This window comes from Phyllopteryx taeniolatus, chromosome 15 (genome assembly GCF_024500385.1).
Source record: "Phyllopteryx taeniolatus isolate TA_2022b chromosome 15, UOR_Ptae_1.2, whole genome shotgun sequence".
NCBI classification, from domain to species: domain Eukaryota; kingdom Metazoa; phylum Chordata; class Actinopteri; order Syngnathiformes; family Syngnathidae; genus Phyllopteryx; species Phyllopteryx taeniolatus.
The window spans coordinates 2,082,287-2,103,115 of NC_084516.1; the positions used below are offsets into that span (position 1 = coordinate 2,082,287).

The 20,829-nt window shown below is 42.4% G+C and overlaps 1 protein-coding gene across 1 annotated transcript in view; it reads left to right on the forward strand.

The window, feature by feature from the left end:
• si:dkey-34e4.1 (carboxyl-terminal PDZ ligand of neuronal nitric oxide synthase protein) overlaps nt 1–13,122 on the forward strand; it is a 30,216-nt gene extending 17,094 nt beyond the window's left edge. The window contains exons 7-11 of the mRNA XM_061798854.1: nt 789–982; nt 2,151–2,309; nt 4,068–4,269; nt 5,540–5,780; nt 11,056–13,122. Of these exons, the coding sequence (XP_061654838.1) occupies nt 789–982; nt 2,151–2,309; nt 4,068–4,269; nt 5,540–5,780; nt 11,056–11,509 (1,250 nt within the window). The 3' untranslated portion in view covers nt 11,510–13,122. The remainder of the gene's footprint in view (nt 1–788; nt 983–2,150; nt 2,310–4,067; nt 4,270–5,539; nt 5,781–11,055) is intronic.
• The last annotated feature ends 7,707 nt before the right edge of the window (nt 13,123–20,829 follow it).

Sequence of the window (20,829 nt, forward strand, 5' to 3'; positions counted from 1 at the left end):
GACTTCCAAAATACGTTCACGCAGAATTCAAATAAAGAATTTCAGAAAAAAAAGAACCAGGTTACACCTGGAACTATGTTTGCGCCGCCAGAACCAATGTTTCACACGGACATTTATTGCATATGGAAAAATAACACTATAATACATACACAGTAATGACATAATTAAATAGAATGCAAAGAATTAAACTGTTTTTGTGGCACTTTTCACTTCCAATTCAGTGGGCATTGTGCTGCTTCTGGTGTGTGCTTCTTGGCCACCTGGGGGCAGTATAAGACAGAAGTACATGGAAATGGTCTCAGCTCCTCAGTAACTTCCAGTAATATTAGTTGTTCTTTGCACAGGATAAAGCATATATGCTTTTGAGTATTATTATATTATCTGTCCGCATGTGTTGCGCCACCGTTCGTGTTCACATATCCGTTTCTTAAAGGGTTATAACAACCCTGACTATCGATGTTATTCGTTAGCCCGTCTATGGCGTTTTGCATTGTTTGTTAACATGAATCTGATCGGACTTTATTAAAGCAAAGCTATGTGGTTGTTTTAAATACACAAGGTGTAATTGTCTTTGTTTTATGTATAGTTTGACAGTAAACTTCAAGTGGGAGTCACTGGTGCCATATCGCGCATGCACGTTAAATTTTTGATCGCAAGTCAAAGCAAAAAAATCGTCCGACGTCTAGACGGCACCGTATAGCGCGTGACTGTAATCAACTTTATTGCTCATGTGAGTCGCGCACATTTAGTGGTTTCATTTCCACTGTGGCGCTTTGCGCCCACCCCAGGCCAGACTCCGACGGGGGCCAAGCGAGGGGAGGAGGACAGTAAAGGAGGACGAGTGGAGGACGAGGACGAGGAGGAGGAGGAGGAGGAGGAGGAGGTTGCTGCAGCCGGCACGTCGCTATGCGAAAAGACAGTCGGTGACATCCTACACAGTCTGGCTGAGCTTAGCGTGGTTAAACCGGGGCACACCATCATGGTGAGATGCACACACACACAAATATATGGTATCTATATATAGCAGCTTGCCATATGAATGATGCAAGTGTTACGCTAAGCAGCTTCACGGTTACTGTTAAACATTCTATATGAGCCCAGTGGGCCACACGCTTACTGGACACTTTATTAGCTACACCTTCAGCGGTTGTAGTTCATCAAACCAAGAGGCGTGTCTAATATTTTGATTCGGTTTGGGCGTCGTCTGTGGATTGTGTGGGATTACTTGATTTGTATTGAAGCCAGAACACATTACATAAATCTGTTGACATGTTTCACTTTTTTGTTTCTTTTCATTCATTTTGTTTTAAAAATGTTATTTAATTTTGTACATTTTTAAATTAATTTTTTTGGAGCATTTCTTTACTATTTAAACTTTCTTTTTCTTCATGTTCATTTTTGTTTTACTACATTATTTAGTTTACAATTGACTTGTTTTCCATGTACATTTTCTTGTCTTTTTTTGGTCTACAATTTAATTTTAAATGTTTTATTTTTGTTTGGAGGATTTTTTTTTCTTTAGTTTTTTCCATGTTCTTGTTTACATTTACATGTTCAAAAATTTTTTTGGGGGTACTTATGTCTTTTTCTACACGTGTTTAGATGTTTAGAATTTTTACATTTTTGACTGTATTCTAAAAACAATTTTCATTGTGCATGTTTTACAGTTTTTTTTTATTTATTTTTTTATTTTTTCCATGTACTTATTTTACTTATTTTTCCATTTACGTTTTACTTTAAAAAGTCCTTTTCAACTATTATATTTTCCTTTTGTTTTTGTTTTTTTGTTATTTTACATTTTTGTACTTTAAATTGGTTTTTTTCCATGGACATGTTTTACAAACTTTTTTTTTTTTTTTATTTCTATCTTTATTTAAAATGTTTCATTTTGTACGTTGTGCTACATTTATCATTAAGTGTACAGAGGCAAAATTTGCAACAGGAATGTTCCCCAAAAAATGATCATGTGCCTTCTGCTGCCCTCTTGAGGCAAGCCAATGGAGTTGCAGCAACGAAGTCCATTTCACATGACACACGCTTGTTTAATATCGTCATGTATTTACATGTAATCATGGATGTAAACAGAACATGAAAATGAAACAATAATATGTGGAGGGGGGGTTTGTGTGCGTGTGTGTTTTTGTGGTCAGGACTTTTCCGGAAGGTCCTTGTTCACGGTGACTTGCCAGGGCGTGGCTCCCTGCAGCCCTAGCTCGGCCGCTGGCTCGCTGGCGTCACGCCACTACTTGCAGCTCCTTCAGCAGCAGCTGCAGCAGCAGCAGCAGCACACGCAGGTGGCCGTCGCTCAGGTGAGTCGATCGCTGATTTTGAAGCCATCTGTCTTTTATGTTGTTTGTTAGTTTTTTTTACAGTACAGAGGCAAGTCCGACTTTCAAAGTTAAACACCTTCAGTGTAGTACCATGTTGTGCCACAACATGCTGGGCAGCCACTGGAAGACATGCAGCAGAATAATTAAGCAATGAAATTATTCATTTGGCAACAATTTTGTGGCATCTTGGTACCCAGGACCTATGTTGAAGTGAGTTCAGAGCTTCATTAAGACAAAAGTAGTGCTTCGGTGCCTCCTTGTGACATCTTGACACAAAGAACCTATGTTGAAGTGAGTTGAAGAACTTCATGTGGACAAATGTAGAGCTTACTGTAATTTCTCGTGTATAATGCGCACCCATGTAAAATACGCACCCCCAAAGTTGACCTCAAAATTCTGGAAAACACTTCTACCTATCTATAGTGCATTTTTACAATGCATGATTTTGCTTCTAACCATATGATCAAAACATGAAGTATTATCTGTATTTTGTTCTTTTTTTAAAAAGAATCATTCTAAAGTTAAGCACTTTATTGGCACACGTAATCCTTTTTTTTTTTATTTACTTGCTCTTATTTTGAAATTCACACCCCCCTTTCATTTCATAAATTAGAAAACACACAGTTGTGCTCATATGTTTGATTACCCAGGCAGAATTTGTAAGATGGGTACAATTCTTTAAAGAAAAGATGAAGGACCAGGCGAAACACATTTAATTTTATTTTAATGGGATTCAAATTAAACGGTCAAGCATTTCAGAAAAGCATTATCATAAAACAAAACATAACCATAAAGACCTTAATGATGGTTGTTGTTCATTCATCAATCATATTAAAAAACAACTATATTTAAAAAATTCTGCCTGGGTATGTAAACTTATGAGCATAACTGTACATATACGCAGTTATACTTACCCCCTGTCATATCGGAATGAAAGTGTAGGTTACACTTTTTGTATAACCACTAGGTGGCAGTGGCATGTTGGAATGAAAGTGTACAGCTTTTTCATAACCACTAGATGGCGGCATTTATATAACGTGAAAAGTTTTTTCCATTTGCGCCTATACCTATGTGTAATGCGCACTATTGACTTTTGACAATTTTTGGGGGGACAAAAATGTACATTATACACGAGAAATTATGGTAAATGTGTTTGACGCACATGTGAGGTGTATTTAAGAAATGTTTTATTTCTATTTTATATGGTCTCTCTATAGCACAGATTTTCACCTATGGCAGGTGGGTCAGGAACTTGTCTCCGAGGGAAAACGGGGGTTCACTGTACTTTTGACATTGTTGTTGAAAGGCCTGTGTTGTAGCAGTAGGGGGCAGCACTCTCTCAGTTTGGAAAGCGGCACGTTGTAAACGAGCAAGAGGCCTGAATCGAAGACAGTCGTCGTTGAAATCCGTTATTCCCAACCTTTATTGAGCCAAGGCACGCCACCCGACAAAAATATCACCAAATATATACACTGTGTCGTGTCTCAATGAAGCTCCTCCCCTCACGTCAATATAGTTCCTTGACACCAAGATGGCACCAAAGCACTACTTTTATCTTAGACAGGGCTTTGGCCTGAGCACCAAAAAAAAAAAGCTGCAACTTTTTCAGCAAAGAACAGGATGATGATCTCTTTGTTGGGAATTATTAGTCTAAATTACTTAGCAAAGATAACACAAAAATGGGTTATTAATTTTAATTCTTCTTCTTATTGTTTATGATGTTTGTGCACGCGGCAGGTGCAGCTGCTGAAGGATCAGATGGCGGCCGAGAGCGCCGCCCGCATGGAGGCGCAAGCGCGCTCGCACCAGCTGCTCATGCAGAACGGCGACCTGCTGCAGCACCTGGCCCTGCTGGTGCAGCAGCTCCGGCAGCTGGAGGCCGGACCCGACGGCCGGGAGGCGGAGCTTCAGCCCCGGGAGGCGCCGCTCAACGGATGCGGTGAGTTGCAGCGGGCGGCGTGTCGGGCACTCGTTAAATAAATGTCTCCCTTCTCCCGTTGAGGTAAAAATGGCAATAACTGTTATGTGGTTAAATTCCGAGCCCATTTGCTAACCAAAGCAGCAGCACTGACTGAAACACGTAAACTGTTTCTTTGATTAAATTTATATGTAGTCAATAAATGAAATATAATATCGAAATCAAATATTTGCGAGTAATTGAAGCCCCTCCAAGAAGGGTTATAATTGCCTATTTAATTCTCTTTTGTTTTGTGGGTCAGTTTAAGAGTAAAATTCATTTTTTAAAATACCTTTTCAAAAGTTTATAAGGAGACAATTTCACCCGCAACAGAACTGGAGGATTTTTAGATTAAAATGAAAATTTTAGTCAATATATTTGATTAAAGATGTATGTGAGTGATCAATTTAAAATGTATATTCAAATCAAATCTATAGTAAAAAGAACAAAAATACGGGTTCGATTTGACTCACAACATAAGAGGAGAATTTGAGTTTGTAAATTTATTAAAACTTGTATGGGGGTGGTGAAACTTTAAAATGGATCAATTTACCCCACAACAGAACAGAAGGATAATCTTTAAACCAGCATTTTCCTTTTGCTGCAAAGTCGCGACCCACTTTTATAGGAGTTAAGAACAGTAAAGAACGTTTTGTTCAAAAAATAGCCTCAAACAAGGCACGTATGAAATATTAGCTTTTCAAAAGCTGTCTCAAATGAGTTTGATGTACATTCAAAAGCATATGAGTCGTCATGATATCCGCTAGCCAGAGGCTGAGCTGCGCTGTATTTGTTTACAGTGTAAAAACTAAAGTGCAAGGAAGCTCCACTTGCTGGGAACTTTGTACACCTACGTGCTGTAGCGGAAAAATCTGAATAAAAATACACAGAATTTTTTTGTAGCTGTCCGCGACCCATCCAAATTGGGTCCGTGACCCACTTTTGGGTCCCGACCCGCCAGTTGAGGATCGCTGCTTTCAACCAGTTGTGCCAAGGCACATTTTACAATATTAAAAACAATAAAATAAAAAATCCCACAAAAAGCGGATCCACATGTTGGTTATGTATCTCTTCCAGTGAGTGGAAGCGCTTTTAATTGTTCTGCCTGCCACTATATGTCGCGGGCATAAATAGTTGCATTATGTGTAGGAAATAAATCAAGAAATTTGGACCAGTTATGTGAAATGAAATAATTTCCAGGGAAATTGGGAATTTGCTTTGTCTTTGCCAAACGCTAACTGTGGTCCTGCAGCGACGAGGCCTCTGTCGCTGCCTCTCACTCTGAAGGAGCACAGCGACGACACCTTGGAGCAGCTCGTCGCGTCCACACCCGGACGGCGTCCGCACACCGCCTCCGCTCTCTCACGCGACTCAGAGTCCTTCCCGCTCGGCCCGGAGGACGCCCGCGAGCCCTTCCTCGATGGCGGGGAGGGCGCGACGTCCGTCGAGGTGGTCCCCGTCACGTCGAGGAGAGCGTCCGGCGTCGAGCAAAAGTAAGAGGACTAAAAGCCACTTCCAGTGAACCCCTGTTGATCGCGGGGGATACGTTCCAGCAGACCCAACTGTGATAGGTGGACATCCAGAGAGAGAGAGAGAGAGAGAAACCATATTTAAAAACAGAAAAATAGTTATTTCATGACCTTCAAATTATGAAAAGCATTTACCCCCTTTTAATTTACCCTTGATGACACATTTCCAAGGCTCTTAAAGTGTTCAAAATAAGCTCACAAACCTGAGAGAAAAAATAAGGGTACAACATTATCCACAAGGTCTTCACCTGCTAGCTTCAACATCCTTGGTTTGTGACAATTTAATAAAACCGTCCGTGTAACGATGTTGCTCTGCACGGTGCAGCCAACCTCGACACCACCATTCTCAGCGGTTGGGCGCGCTAACGGCCTCCCATCTGCGCCCATTCCGCCGTCCGCTTTCAGCAGCTGGCTCGCTCGCTCGCTTTCTTATTGATGGTCGTCCAAACGTGCGTTCACTCATTAGCGTTCACTGTATTCTGATTTCTTGTACAGTATTTACTGAATAGGGAACCCAAAAACATGCTGCTTCAAAGTAGCCTGTTAGATGAGCGGCGCGCACGTCTCGCCGGCGACGCCCAACTTCTGGTTCCACTACGGGGGTTAAGTTCACATTTAAAGTCCCCACATATTGATACACATAAAACAAGTTCCGGGTTCGAATCTCCGTTGGTTTTGATGTGTGGAAGTTTGATGTGCCTGTCCTTGAATTCAGATGTTTTGTTTTTTGTTAAAACAAAAGTTGAAAATACAGGGTCGGCACTAATGGTTGGCAGTATCGTTTTGTTTACAAACATTCTGAAATGGTCCGTGGGAAATAAATGGACGGATGCAAACATAAATGTTTCCATTAAAAAAAGCTTTGAGTCGACATTTAATCTCCATAAATTGCCCCTAGACGTTAGACTGTTTTTTTCCGCCGCGACACAAACATAAAGTAGGTAATTACTTTTTAATGAGCTTTTAATCCCCTTAAAGCCGAAAGCACCAATGAGGGAAAACATTCCCTCACTACCAAGCCCGCCTTTTTCCCTTGCCTAATATTTAGTGTGAAATCCCAGCACGATAAAGCAGATTGCAACACCAGGAGAAGCCAATGCGATTGTGTCTATTGAAGCGTCTGCTTCCACTCAAAACGTCGCGGTTTCCTCTCGGCTGCCATCACAAAAACAAAGGCACACATGAAAAGCAAGGAAAAAAAAAAAGTGTCCCTCTATTCAGGAACTTTTGTAGTCGTCTTTCCAGCCTGGTATTCATTTCATACGCGAGGCGGTGGTGAGAAGTGCAACAGGAAGTTACAGCGGTCCCTTGACTTCATGTCGCTTTTTCCCTTTGTGTCGTCAGTCCAAATTTTTGTCTAGTCGACTGTAATGCGATGAAAGTCCAGTCGCAGTCGATGAATCGATAACGTTGTTGATGTTTATTTATTTATTTATTTAGTTATTTATTTATTTTTTTGCAGCGCTGTATAGCCGTCCCCAACCTTTTTTTTGGGGCCACGGAGCGGTCCCACGTAAAGACATATTTTGAAGGACCGTCATAGAAGCAAATAATACAAATGGGTTAACGCAAATCAGCATATCACTCATCGTTTCTCTTCATTTTATAATTGTATCCAATTTCATTTATTTACTTTTTAAAATTATTCTCTGTAGCACTTTGAGGTCATTGAATATAAAATGATGATTATTATTAACTATTGTCAGATGTTACTTTAATTTTTGCTACTTTCCACATATGGAGCAGCAACCCATACAAAGAGAGTATACAACAACACTCACAGGTATTTGTTGTCTCTCTGCTGTGTGGGAGCGACGCCTGTAACGACTTGGGACCTTCTTTGCCTCTCCTTCCGTCTCTTCCTGTAATGCTCAGTGCTGCCTGACATGTTGTGGCAGAACGTGGTACTACACTGAAGGCGCACAACTCGAAATTCAAATGCTGTAAAAACTTGTCCATAAAATATGACTCGTGTGCTTTTGTACTGACACTGTATCATAAAATACGATACTGATGTGGATATTTTGTATACCTCCCTTCAAAGCCAAACTGAAACATCCTCTTTTTCGTTTTGTTCGTGGTTATGTGACAACTCTCCTCCTCCTCATACGGCTAAATAAGGAAAGCGCAATATTAGAAGCAGCTGTGCGTGCGACATACCGCACTTATTCACGTATTGCAAGAGCCAATCAGAAGGGGAGCATTACTGTCCTCTTTTGCGATGCGACTTGTATTGGATCGCATCCGATTGTGTAGCTAATGAAGTGTCCGGCGAGTGGAGTTTGTTTGACTTTGATGCAGCGAGCAAAAGGGGGAAAAGGATGGAATTCTTCACTTCTGGGTTCATGGATGACAGCCCCGCCTTAGATGCACAACTTGATCAAAAACACGCACAAAAATGTATGTCCAAAAAGAAATCAAAGGAGGATATAACTTTGTGGCCTTCCCGACTTGCAATTGGGACTCAAATCGGAGAGTAACGTGACCACTTCACAAGGGGAGCTCTCGGGACGCGTTGCAAACATTTGCTTTGCTTTAAAGGGGTGTGCAACCTCCAAAATCATGCGAATATTCTACGTTACGTGTATGCGGCGTAAATATGGACAGTAATAACGATGTAGATATGGAACATTAGCAGTATACGGACATTTAAAAACAATGTAAATAGTGTCCATTAAGGGTGTACAGAACATTAAAAAAAAATGACACATCGTCGCTCTTGGGCAGAATCCTCGCGTCTCCTTTTCATTAAAAAACAAACAATAAAAACACCGTCTTGCTTGAGTTACCGAACAGCGCATTATCGAACGCGTATTGCTTTCATACTCCGTTGCAGATCAACTTCAAAACACCACCACCCCCAAAAATCATGTTCAATCGCTAATTTAATACGCTAAAAAAAAATGGATCATTTATGACGCTGTCATTGATTATAAATGACAGCACATGACCATTAAATACTTCAATAGTACATAATCTTTCCAGGTTCTTTTTCAAAGGTCTTCGAGCTTTTATATTTAGCGACATTGACCTTTAAATAAGGTTTGGTGGCGGTTACCTTTATTGAAACCAAAGCGGAGAAGACTCAGTCCAGGCCAACTTTAACATGTATCTTCCTGTTTTTTTTATTGGGTTGGCTCTTATTTTATTTATTGTTGTTGTCGGCCAGGAGGTTGAAGTTGATCGCTGGCTGTGGTCTAACTGTCGCCTCTTTTTTGTCAGGTGTGAGGATCCCGTCCTGCTGGTCCTTTTGCTCCTCTAATCAAATCCAAAACACTCAAAACAAAAAAAACCCCAAAAACTGCACCTGCCCTCCTTTGCTTTTTTTCATTTGCTTCATCCCAGAAAAGCCTGGAGAGCCTTGCTCCTCTTCCTCTTTTCCTCCTCATCCCTCCTCCTCCTCCTCCTCCTCCTCGTTTATGTGAGTATCATGAGCATGTGCAGCATGCAAAGTCACAATCGCGTTTCAGACGGAGCCAATCGGCCAATCGCGCGGCGGCGTGTTCACCGAGCGGGAAATAGCCAGACCGCGTAGTAGAGTTGAACCCCTGTCTACCAGTCTACCAGACCCACCCGCGATATATAGAGAAGGGAAAAAAATTTGAATAATGTGGTTGCACAAGTGTGCACACCCTCTTATAATTGGGAATGTGGCTGTGTTCACAATGAACCAATCCCCTTCAAACTTGTTAAATGGTAGGGTTTTTTTTCTGACTTTTTTGCTTTCCAGCAGAAGACTGAAGGTTTTTTTTTTTTGCTAACAATGACTGCTATTTGGAACTGTTCATAATTCGCTTCATCTTGAGGCCCCAAAGTACGATACCGCCGCCACCGTTCGGCACTGTCGGTATGGCATTCTTTTGGTGACGAGCAGTGTTGTAACAAAATCTCCCCAAAGACGTGGGAAAATATGCAACCACATTGTTTGTTGTTTATTTTTACTGCCCCTCTAGAAAAAAAAGTTGTTTTCCATTGAATTGACTTGTACAGGTTATAGATCCCATTAATGGTTGACAAAGTGCTAAAATAATTTATCCTGGTGTCATTTTTCTATATAAAAAAAAATGGCATTTAAACAGGGGTGTGCAGACTTTTTATAGGCACTTGATAATGCGAAACGCATTATCAAGATAGATGAACAAATGGAAATAGCATGGATTTATCAGTTATTCTAAACCTTCAAACAACTGCAACTTAGCACACACAACAATTAAATGTATATTTCAAGGCCTAAATGTTCCACCCAAAAATATCATTTAGTCTAACCAAAGTCCGCTAGCGTAATGCTAACATGCAGTAGAATGTGAAAGATTAGCATAGATGCTACACAGAGCAGCAACACATACAAACAGAGCATCCAGCTCCGCCTCTTCTTCTTGCCGTTAATTACGCTGCATCATTTCCGGTAGAGTTCAGTGCTGCCTGTCACGTTGTGGCACAAAGTGGTACTACACTAAAGGTGCGCAACTCGAAAATTGGATACTGTAAAAACCCATCGAATCGCTGACAAATCTGCAACATAGTCGGTGTTCACTGCACAATAATACTGTAAGTGTTTTGTTTTCCTTTTGTCATCTGCATGTTCTGCTTTTTCACTTTTCCAGACATAAGAAGTCATAATAGGCACACTTTGCAGCCTCGACGCATCACATCAGAGACCCTCGCGCGCACACAGTCACGTGTTGAACCGGCAGCCAAGATATTAAAATATACTCATTTCATATCCTGGCCGGCCGGTAATAACATCCCTACTTATAACTGTATTTCCGTGACGAACGAAAACAAAATAGCGTACAATTGCAAGCTGGTGATAGAATACGAGGAGCGCACTGCGGACGCGTGGCGAGCGGTCGGCCCTTTCGAAATCAAGAGGTTGCAGGGATACAAAAGCGCAGGAGATGATGAAGAGGCTTTGACCACGGGGCGCTGTTAAGGGAAAGAGAGTGCTGACGCTAACTTATGTTAAGAAGATCTGGAAGGGAAAGAGGCAACTACAGTCCAGTAGCGGCGCAAAAACACAATCTTGTTCTTATTCCAAAACAATGCTTTTCCTGTGTTTAGGTTTGATTTTGTTTTTAATTTAGCAGGGTAACGAGGAAAGGTGCTGAAATAGTTCCTGCGGTGGTAAGGGGGCTTTTGTTAGTCATAAAGGAGAAAGTCATGTCAGGACCAATAAAGTTGAGAATTTTCATTGTTTTAAGGAGGGAATATGAAAGGTAACGTAATCTCTCTTTGGCAGGTTTCAAGCGCCCATCCCGAAGCTGGACCCTCCCCCTCCCTCCACGAACCGCAAGCGAGCCAGCCGGACCTTGTCTCCGGGCTCCGTCGCCGCCGGCCTCCTCCTCTTCTCCTTCCCGGACGCCACGCCCGCCTCGCTGTCGTCTGCCGACTTCCACTCGCTCAGCAGCTCGTGCTCGGCCAGCGACGACTCGGGCGTGCGCTCCGAGACCAAGTCGCTGCTGTCGCCTCTGCGGGGGGACGACGACGACGACGACGAGGGCGGGGACGTGTTCGGGGAGCGCGGGACTTTTCGGACTCGGGCCCTCGGCGGGCGCGAGGAGAGTCCGAGCTCGGACGACCGCCGCCCGTCCGCCTCGTCCCCCGTGAACGAAACCTGCCTTCACATCAGCTTCTCCGAGGACGAGCTTCTGGAAAACTGCCAGGAAGACCTCGCCGTCCCGCAGCGGAGTTAAGGGAACTGCTTTTACGCATTTCTTACTTATTCCTCTTACTTGTTCCACAACCCAGACAGCCGTCTATCGGACAAACCATTAGCCGTGGACAGATTTAGTATTTTTATAAGGGAAATCATCACCGTTCAGTGTACTTTTTAGTGATTAGGAGAAACACACCTAGCAGATGTTTTGCACCACAATTCGCCCGTTCCAAAATCGGCGACGGTTGACTGTATTCCGAAACATCACAAACTTTTTTTTTTGTTTTTTTTGTTTTTTTATATAGATAGTCAACATTAAATCTCTCATTTAGCGATCGTTCAAATGTTGGGAGGAGCCTCAACGCCTGCCAAGCAGCTGATTGGATGATGGGATAGAAGGACAAAGGAAGTCAGACAAAGGGGGGGACTACAACAACAACAAAAAAAGTTCAACGTTCAATTGTAAAAACTGAAAAGAGAAAAAGAAAGATTTGTTAAGTTTAAGAATATTAACATTTGGTACAAGAAAAAGTCACATTTTTCAAGCATAAAGTCGAAATGTTATGAGGAAAAAAGTCGTGATGCTACGGGGAAAAAGTAATGCTACAAAAAATGTAATGTTACAAGAAGAATACAGTTGTAGCGTTATCGGCGAAACAATAAAATTACGAAAATACTGTCTATGTAAAGGTAAGAGAATAAAGTCGAACTATTAGTGACGTACTGTTAGCATAAAATCGTACTATTATGAGGAAAAAAAGTCAGTTACATGGGAAAAGGTTGTTGTGTTAGAATAAAGTTGCAAGATTACCAGAACAGTCATAAAGATAAAACAACAAAGTCGGAATTTCACAGCGTAATTGCAGGTGAAAAAGGTCGGAAAGTTACGAGAATAGTCGTAAAAAATGTGAAGTTGTAGGAGTAAAGTCGTAATGTCCCGAAAAGGAATACAGTTATGATGTTACAAGAAAAAGCAAATGCTATGAGAATAAAATCGGGAAAAGTCCATGTTAGGAGAAAAAGAGCTGTGTTATGGAAATACATATTTTTTTAATTATCAACTTAAAGGATAAAGTGAAATTATTACGCCAATAATTTCAAATGCAAAAAGTCTTAGTTTATAAAGTCAAAATATTGCAGCAATAATTAAACAAGCAAGAACTCATAATTCTACATGGTAAATGTTATGAACAAATTTAAGCAAGTTTATGCGAATAAAATTGTACTATTACAAGAATACTCGCATCGTACTGTTATATGAGATTAGTTTAGATTTCAAGGACATTTTTAAAGTTACGAGAATAAACTCAATATCAGGAGAAAATTATTATTATTTTGTATTTATTTTTTTAAATAAAAAAAATGTAATCTTGAGATAGCCGTAATATTTTTGAATGACAGAATTCCCACTTTGCGACTTTTTCTCGAATATACATGACCTTTTTCTCGTAAGCTTGAGACTTTTCACGTAATATTCGGACTTTTTTTCCTGGGAAAAATTGACAATATGGCGACTAATTTTACGGATTTATTCTGGCGTGAGTGCGAGAGCCGTGATGGATTGAAGTTGCGTAGTTGCGGGTGTAAAAATATCCGTCGGCGAAGGCGAAAAAATAAAAAAGCAATAATAATAAAAATGAATTGAGACGATTTTGCGTGTGGTCTTCTTTGTATTCATGTTATATCAAAAATTCGCGCAAGATTTCTGACTGATGTTTTGTCATTTTGCAGACACTCCAGAACAGTAGGGGGAGCTAAAAAAAAAAAAAGTGCTAACCGTCTTGATTCGCAGCCACTATAATGTGTAGCTTTTCTTTAAAAACAGCAGCATTCTGGTGTCAAAAGACAAGTTCAATATGATTTTCTTTGGGCTTCTTGGTTCTAAGCTAAAATGCTAACAGTAGCTGCTTGTTACATTTATCTTTTTACAGTTTTATCCCTTTCTTGTCCACTTAATTAAACATCCTTCAGCTGAAACTTTGAGTTTATGGCCAGCCTGTTCTATAGCTAGCAATGCTAAAAGTGCTAACCGTCTTGATTCGCAGCCACTATAATGTGTTAGCTTCTTTTTTTTTTTTTTTTTTTTTTCATGCATCTTTATGTTTTCTTTAAAAAACAGCAGCATTCTGGAGTCAAAAGACAAGTTCAACATGATTTTCTTTTGCCTTCTTGGTTCTAAGCTAAAATGCTAACAGTAGCCGCCATTGACATTTATTTAAAAGTTTGATCCCTGTCTTGTCCATTTATTAAACGCCAACAGTAATAGTAATCTTGTAGTAGTGTAGCCCACCTAAACAGATATTGTTCTCAACTAAATAATAAATATATGTTTTAAAATGATAAATACATATTTAATGATACTGTTGCTACTTGACACGCAATCAGTGATAAAATACATATTTTGTGAATACGCGAATCCAATCAAAGTATTGCATCATTAAGGCGCAATGTGTAGTTTTAGAGTACGAAAAGACAATTTACTATAAATAACCTTTTAATGTTCTTTTTAGAAATTCATTACATTAAAATATATATTTAAAAATCACATTTTGTTTCCTTTTCCCTTTAAATGTCATTTCAGTGTGGCTCTAAAAAAACCAAAAAACCTTTCTTTTATCATCAAATCAAGTTATTATTATTATTGTTGTTGTTGTTATCATTTCTTGCCAGGAACCGGAACAGCGCTTCCCCCTCACACTGTTTGTGTGCGTGTTTTTGTGTCATTAGCATTAGTGGGTCTGTGGAAATGTGTGCAATGTTAATTTGAATTTGAAGTCTCCCCCCCGGTGGCTGTTAAACACCAAAGAATGGATTTTCTTTTTCCGTCTCGCTCTTCACACAAAAGATTACATTTTGCCTGCCAGGTCAATAAGCGCGCTCGCTCGCCTCCCACGCACACACACACGCGCATCGTGAATGAAGGAACTCAAGTCGAAGGCGGCGTTACACAATCGGCACCGTATCGCATCCTGCGTGACTCATCCTCGTTTTCCGTGTTGCTAGTTTCGAAATGACCAGCGGCGGGAATAAAAGTTTACACAAGCGAGCATGTTTTTTTTAAACGTGTTTTCCATAAGAAATATCGAGTTCTATAAAATTGTTCTTTAGAAAAACTAAATGGCATAATTAAATTCAATATAAAGAATTCAGCAGTGTTTGACAGATGTTTTGCTTCAATTCAATGGACGCTGTGTTGCTCCTTCTGGTGTGTGCACCTCGGCCATCGGGGGGCAGTATAATACAGATCTACATGGAGACGGTCACAGCTCTTCAGTAAGCTGCAGTAATAGTAGTCATTTTACGCAGAGGATAAAGAATATATGCCTGTGAGGATTGTTCTATTGTCTACCTTTTTTCAGTTGTCATCGTGCCTTTGCCGCGCTGTACAGTGAAGCCCTGTCACCTCTTATCACGCGCCGTGTCGTGCGCGAGTGGGACGTTATTAATATAAGCGACACGGAGCGCTAAGTCAGCCGGAACGAGCTCGCGGCTCCGTCATCTCGGCCGCTTTCAAAGTCAATTTATTTGCCGGCGCGGCAGCGAGGGAACATCCTGGACTCCATCTGACGGCGTGACGTTAAGAAATGGGAAAACATCAAACAAAGAAACGAGGCCTTTTATTCCCTCTATGAATTACAACTTAATACTCTGGATGCACTTTCCATTTCATTTCTTTGATTAACTACGTGGGATTTTTTTGAACACGTTTTAATGGGATGCGAGAAAGCGCGGCATGCCCTGACCTCCTCTTCCGTCTTATTTAAAGTCCTTTACAGACTGCAAACCGCCAGATGGCACCACAAGTATGAGACAGAAAAACTGCAAATTGCACCCGAGGATGAACCAGACTTGTTCAAGCCCCCAATTCTGTTCCTGACATCTTGGCTGATTCCTTTTGACGTACCCATGATGTTACACAAAGACGTAGTGTGTTTCAGGTGTGTCTATCTACAGTGCGTGCGCGTCATGCTTTTGCGCATCGCGTACGAAACCATTTTCCCGCCCTGGTGGAGGTAAATGCGATTATTAGTCCCAACCTCGGCGAATTGATTGGCAGGAAGCTGACGCTGCATGCAGAAAACATGGCTGCCCGTTTACAGCCGCCAATCTTGTCCACACACACACACACACACACACACAAAGAGTGGAGGCGCAATGATTGATCACCCCTTGTAAGGCTGATTTATGTCTTTTAGTGGGAGCGACTGTCTGTTGTTTTTTGTTGTTGTTGTTTTTTTTTGGAAGGGGGGGGGTTGTTTTTTTCCATCCATCCATTTTCTTTACCGCTTCTCCTCACAAGGCTCACGGGCTGCTGGCACCCATCCCAGCTGTCTTCGGGCGGGAGGCGGGGTACCCCCCGAACCGGTCGCCAGCCAATCGCTGGGCACATAGAAACAAACAACCATTCGCACTGGCATTCACACCGACGGGCAATTTTTGAAATTTCACACCTTAACACTGTTTTGTGTACGCACGTATTGCCTCTGAAGTGTTAATTATCTATCTTACCCATCTATAATCAAGCTATTAATCTATTCATTATCTTAAAAAAAAAACCCACATTTTTATGTCTTTTTCTCCACCAGACGGCGTGACATTTTACCATTTCGAGCAAGATTTCACACCTTAATCGTGTTTTCTGCCAGGGTGTTTTACTACTGAAGTGATAAGTATCTATTCATCGAAAAAAGAGTCACGCAAAGCGCAGCTTCCTTTGCGGCGCTAGTTACCGTTTGCAGTTCCGTCCATCCCCATTGCGGCCTTGTCCTTGACGAGATAAATGGCCACGACCGCCTCTTTCTTTGTCCCTTTACTGGCCTTTTTTTTTTTTCCGTGCACTTTCTCTCCGATGCTCTCTCGCTCTCTATCTCACTCTGTTTTTTTTTTTTCCCCCAGCCACAAATGCAACATGCTAATAGCTGAGCGCGCTTTGTTAGATTAGCTGCGAATGGACGGAGGCAGATGCATCCCGGAAGGCACAGTAATTGCTTTACTTGTAATCAGCACTAATCAACAGTGTGCAGACACACACACACACACACACACAAAGAACTTAAAAGCATCAGTAATTGTTCGGAAAAATACTGTCAAGATGTTTTTAATATTATGCTTGCCGCATTTAACGTTTCAAAGTGTGGTACGTGTCGTGTACACCTCGTGGCACACGGGCTCGCTCTAGTGGTACACTGAAGAATTACTTAATTAAATGTCCAAATTGTGCCTAACATTACAGTGGCTTTTTTTCTTTCTTTTTTTTTAAATCTAGTATGGTGCATTTGTTAAGTAAAGTTCAGTTGTATTTAACTTTAAAGTACAAGGCACTTCCAGTACGTTTTTAAACGAGCAGGCGTTTCGGGTTTGTGAACTATTGTAACAATTGACAGATGCCTGTAAATGGCGCCATTGCATCGCTTCGGATTCGAGATCAGCACAGCTTTCGAGTCGCAGTTCAAGAGTTGGAGGTGAATCTCGGCCATTTCACGTTGATTGTGAGGGGGAGAGATTTGAGTTTCCGTTTGAAGTTGGACAAGTTTAGGCACCCCGCACTCGAACGGATGGTATAAGTAGACTATGTGTCGCGGTGGGTGGTAGAAAGTGTGCGTTGCGATGGAATGGCGAACCCCATGCCGCTGACGTTCAATTCGAGTCATGCGGTGAGTCCGTTTTTAACTTTGTATATCTGTAAATAAATCATGATTTTGCGAGATCAATTTCTGAGCAGGAGCGAAGCCAGGACGTTTTCAGTGGGGTGGCCGTGAAATCAAATCACCAAGGATCAGGAGGGGGAGTGCTCATCGAACTTTATGCCCCTTGAAAACCGATCGGCAACGGGTGGCTGACAATGAACAATGAAATTTGGCAAGCAATCCCAGCACGAATAGATTTCCCCAAAATGTCTCAAGGACCCGTGTCGTAAAACACTCGGGGAGTTGGCCACTTGAAATCCGAGCAAACTTCAAATGGACATGGTAAAGCCTCAAGATTGAAATTGTTTATTAGCGAACGAACCGCAGGGAAACATGTTTACCCGGCACAATGAAATTCTTCCTTTGCTGTCCACATGCCTGCCAGCATAAGACGAAGCGAATTTGATTGAAGAAGACCATTTCTGTGGTTAGGGATAAATAAGTTTGGCTATTTCAAGGATCTCCAAAGGGTTAATGTACTAATTACAGGCCACGTTGTGCCTCCTTTTCCCAAAAGTTCCCATCCTGGATTGGCCTCCGACGGCCTTGATCTCGAATGTCCCTCGCCAGAACCGAATGAGGAGGAGGCGGCCAAGCGGCGCCATCTGCGCCTTATAAAACGCCGCTCGGGTGACCTCGGAGCGGGAAACAGTTGCTGGCGCCCTGACAACGACTCTGTTAAGTGTGTGTGTGTGTGTGTGTGTGTGAGCGTGTGTATCGAGAAGCAATGAGTCACAGCCGGGAGACCGGGCAGCAAACAATTACTCCCCAGTTGATCGGTCGCAGATTTTGAAGCCTTCGTTTTTACTAGGTATGGGCGAGTAACGATACCGGGTATCGGTATCGATACCAATACCGGCCTTATTTCAAGGTACCGCGTACTCGTGAAGGCTGCCGATACCGGCCACCCAAACTTACGACAAGAAAATCTGACATCGAGTAAGAGCTCCTCGCCAGTAGTTTGACACATCGGCGAGTCGTCATGTGCGTCACAAAGAAAGAAATTATCTGTCATTGTGTTCATTGAAACTCGATGGATCAAACGTACTAGTGCTATCGGTACTCGGTATCGGTAAGTACTCAAGAGTGAATGCTCATGATGGCACCGTCTGAAAAAGTGATTAAAAAAAAAAAACTGAACAAAATGCCGATGTGTCAAACCGCCACAGTGTAGCGCCAACTGGTGGTGAGGAGGACTTGGTCATCGGTGGCTGGTATCGGCAACCTTCATGAGTACCCGATACCGTTAGATTACCAGCCAGATGCCGATTCCTGCTATCGGTACTTGTTCATCCCCAAAAGTAACTTGTTATCTAACGTACTCACTCAAGGAGTAATCCGTCATCGGGTTACTTTTCAAGGGACCCGCGGCAACACCGGTGGCCACAAGGTGTCGTCGCAGAGCTGCGAAGAGACTGGAGGAGTCACAGAAAGGCATCGAAGTGGACTTGCTTGGAAATATCGGACGTGTGCAATCAAAAAGTTGCCGAAGGTCAAATTGGATTCACCTGTAAAGTTTACAGCGCATTTCGGGTTCATCTGGAAATGTTTTCTTGTTGTCGCGAGCGGCGCCTACGCAAGTCGAGGCCAAGCACCCGCGGCGGCTCGATGACGCTGCCGGGCCGTTGGGCGCTAATCGCTCGGCCGGCCTCGCCATCCTGCTGCCGATGACTTAGAAGCGGATGTGTCACGAACACCTGCGCGGTCTCAGCCCGCCATTTAGCGCTTCTCGCTCGCTCCCAATTGCGTGCCAATCATCATCATCATCGTCAAAATTACAAGAAGAAGAGTTTGCCAAATGCGCCATCCCTTCGACACATTCTGCTCCAGTGAAAAGCACTTTTTGTGTTTCAAGGTGTTTGGCAGCCAAACGTGACTTTTTTTGCGAAGGCGCCTGACGGCTGAAGCGATAAGACAAGCGCTCGATATGCGCTCGCTCGCCGTCCAAAAATGGCAGACAGGAAATGAAGATGCCCAAGAGGAGGCTTCAAGCTGTTTTTTTTTTCTCACTCCCAGTTGACGTTTACCGTAAAAGTCACTGAGAAAACAAATGAAGTCAACATCGTATGCTGCTTTCAAAGCAGTCCTCCATATTTTGATTCATGTTTTGAAGACCGACGTTCCGCGACAATATGTGCACCGGCCCCAAATAATTAGCGTGACAAATGACTTTCACGCTAATTATTTGTTTCTTTTGTCACACTTCAAACTATAAACCAACAAAATCAAAGGCTTTTGATGGCAACCTAATTATTTATTTACTGGTCTACACAACTAAGAAACGCGGCGAGATTTCCCTCCTAATTTTGATCTTCTACTCCAAAGCTGTGCTGGTCTATCAAATCCAAAGCGACGCAGCGGCGCCATCTACAGGGATTTTGCAAACCTGAATTTCACAGATAAGCTAGGCGGGAGCCTCTTCCCCGCCGAGAAACGTACTGGACGAAAGTTTTCATCAGTGCCGGTGAACCGATGGAAACGTCGGCGGCAGTGAGCGAGTTCGCTCGGCTGCGTCTCGGCGCTGCAGCGCGTGTTGTGGCGGAACGCGGTACTCCACTGAAGTTGGCAAACTCTTTACGTTCCGACTTGCCTGCATCATATGAAAAACTAACTCCTGACTTGACTTTCAGCAACGAGCGTGTTGGTTTTTGTCTAAAAACATTCGGCTGGATTCTTCTGAGCCTCGGCGTTGACTCGAAGCCCCTCGCAAAAGCCAAAAGCAAATATTTACACTTCCAAGTGTGCGAGGTGGTCCCCGAGCGTCCCTCATACCGGTTGAGTAAACACAAAACGGACTTTCGGAGAGTGTTAGCGTTCTGGCGACGTCTCTGCCGCACTTCCGCCGAATTAGCTCGCGGCCGGACGACGTTCAATCAAACGCGAGTCAAATACGTGAAGACGGACGAGGCGTTCAGTTCTGGATGAGTCTTCGGCGGGAGAATTCCTCTCGAATAAACATGCGAGGCCGAGCGGACGTGCGCGCCTGTTGGAAATGTGAACGACACCAGAATGTCCGAAAGCTCCTCAAACGTTTGAAAGAACGGGTTTTCCCGTCCTCTGTTTCTGCACGTTGGGTGTGTTTCAAGCAACCACTCGACTTAATGCCTTAATGAGGTTCGTTTAGCCTAACGCTAGCAAACAAGGCAAAACGCCATAGATGGGCTAACCAATAACCGGTGTTGGGGAGTAACTAATTACAGGTAACGAGATGATGCAAAATGTACGTAATTGTAATCCTTTACATTCATGGGAGAAAATGTGTCGTTGAATTACAGTTGCTTTTGGGAATGTCCATGATTACAATTTGAGTTACGTTTTTTTTTTTTTTTTTTCCCAAATCACTTCCTCCTCCTCAAGCCGACGCTTGTGGTTGGCTCTTTCCGGTCATGTGCCAGCTAGTCTCAAACGTGACCTATTTTTCCAAATGTGACCTCGAAGCGCCACCTTGTGGTGCAATCTATAAGTTTGTCTGAGACTTTGAAAAGGTTCCACTTTCTTCGAGAAAACATCCAAGGGTCCCGTTGATGCAGTCATCAATCAAAACGTCATCAAACGTAATCAGTTATATTACTTTGAGAAAGAAATGAAAATAGTTCCACTACTTTTATTATTATTCTTTATTATTACTTTTTCAACAGTAACTTGTAATTGCAACCAGCTGCTTTTATTC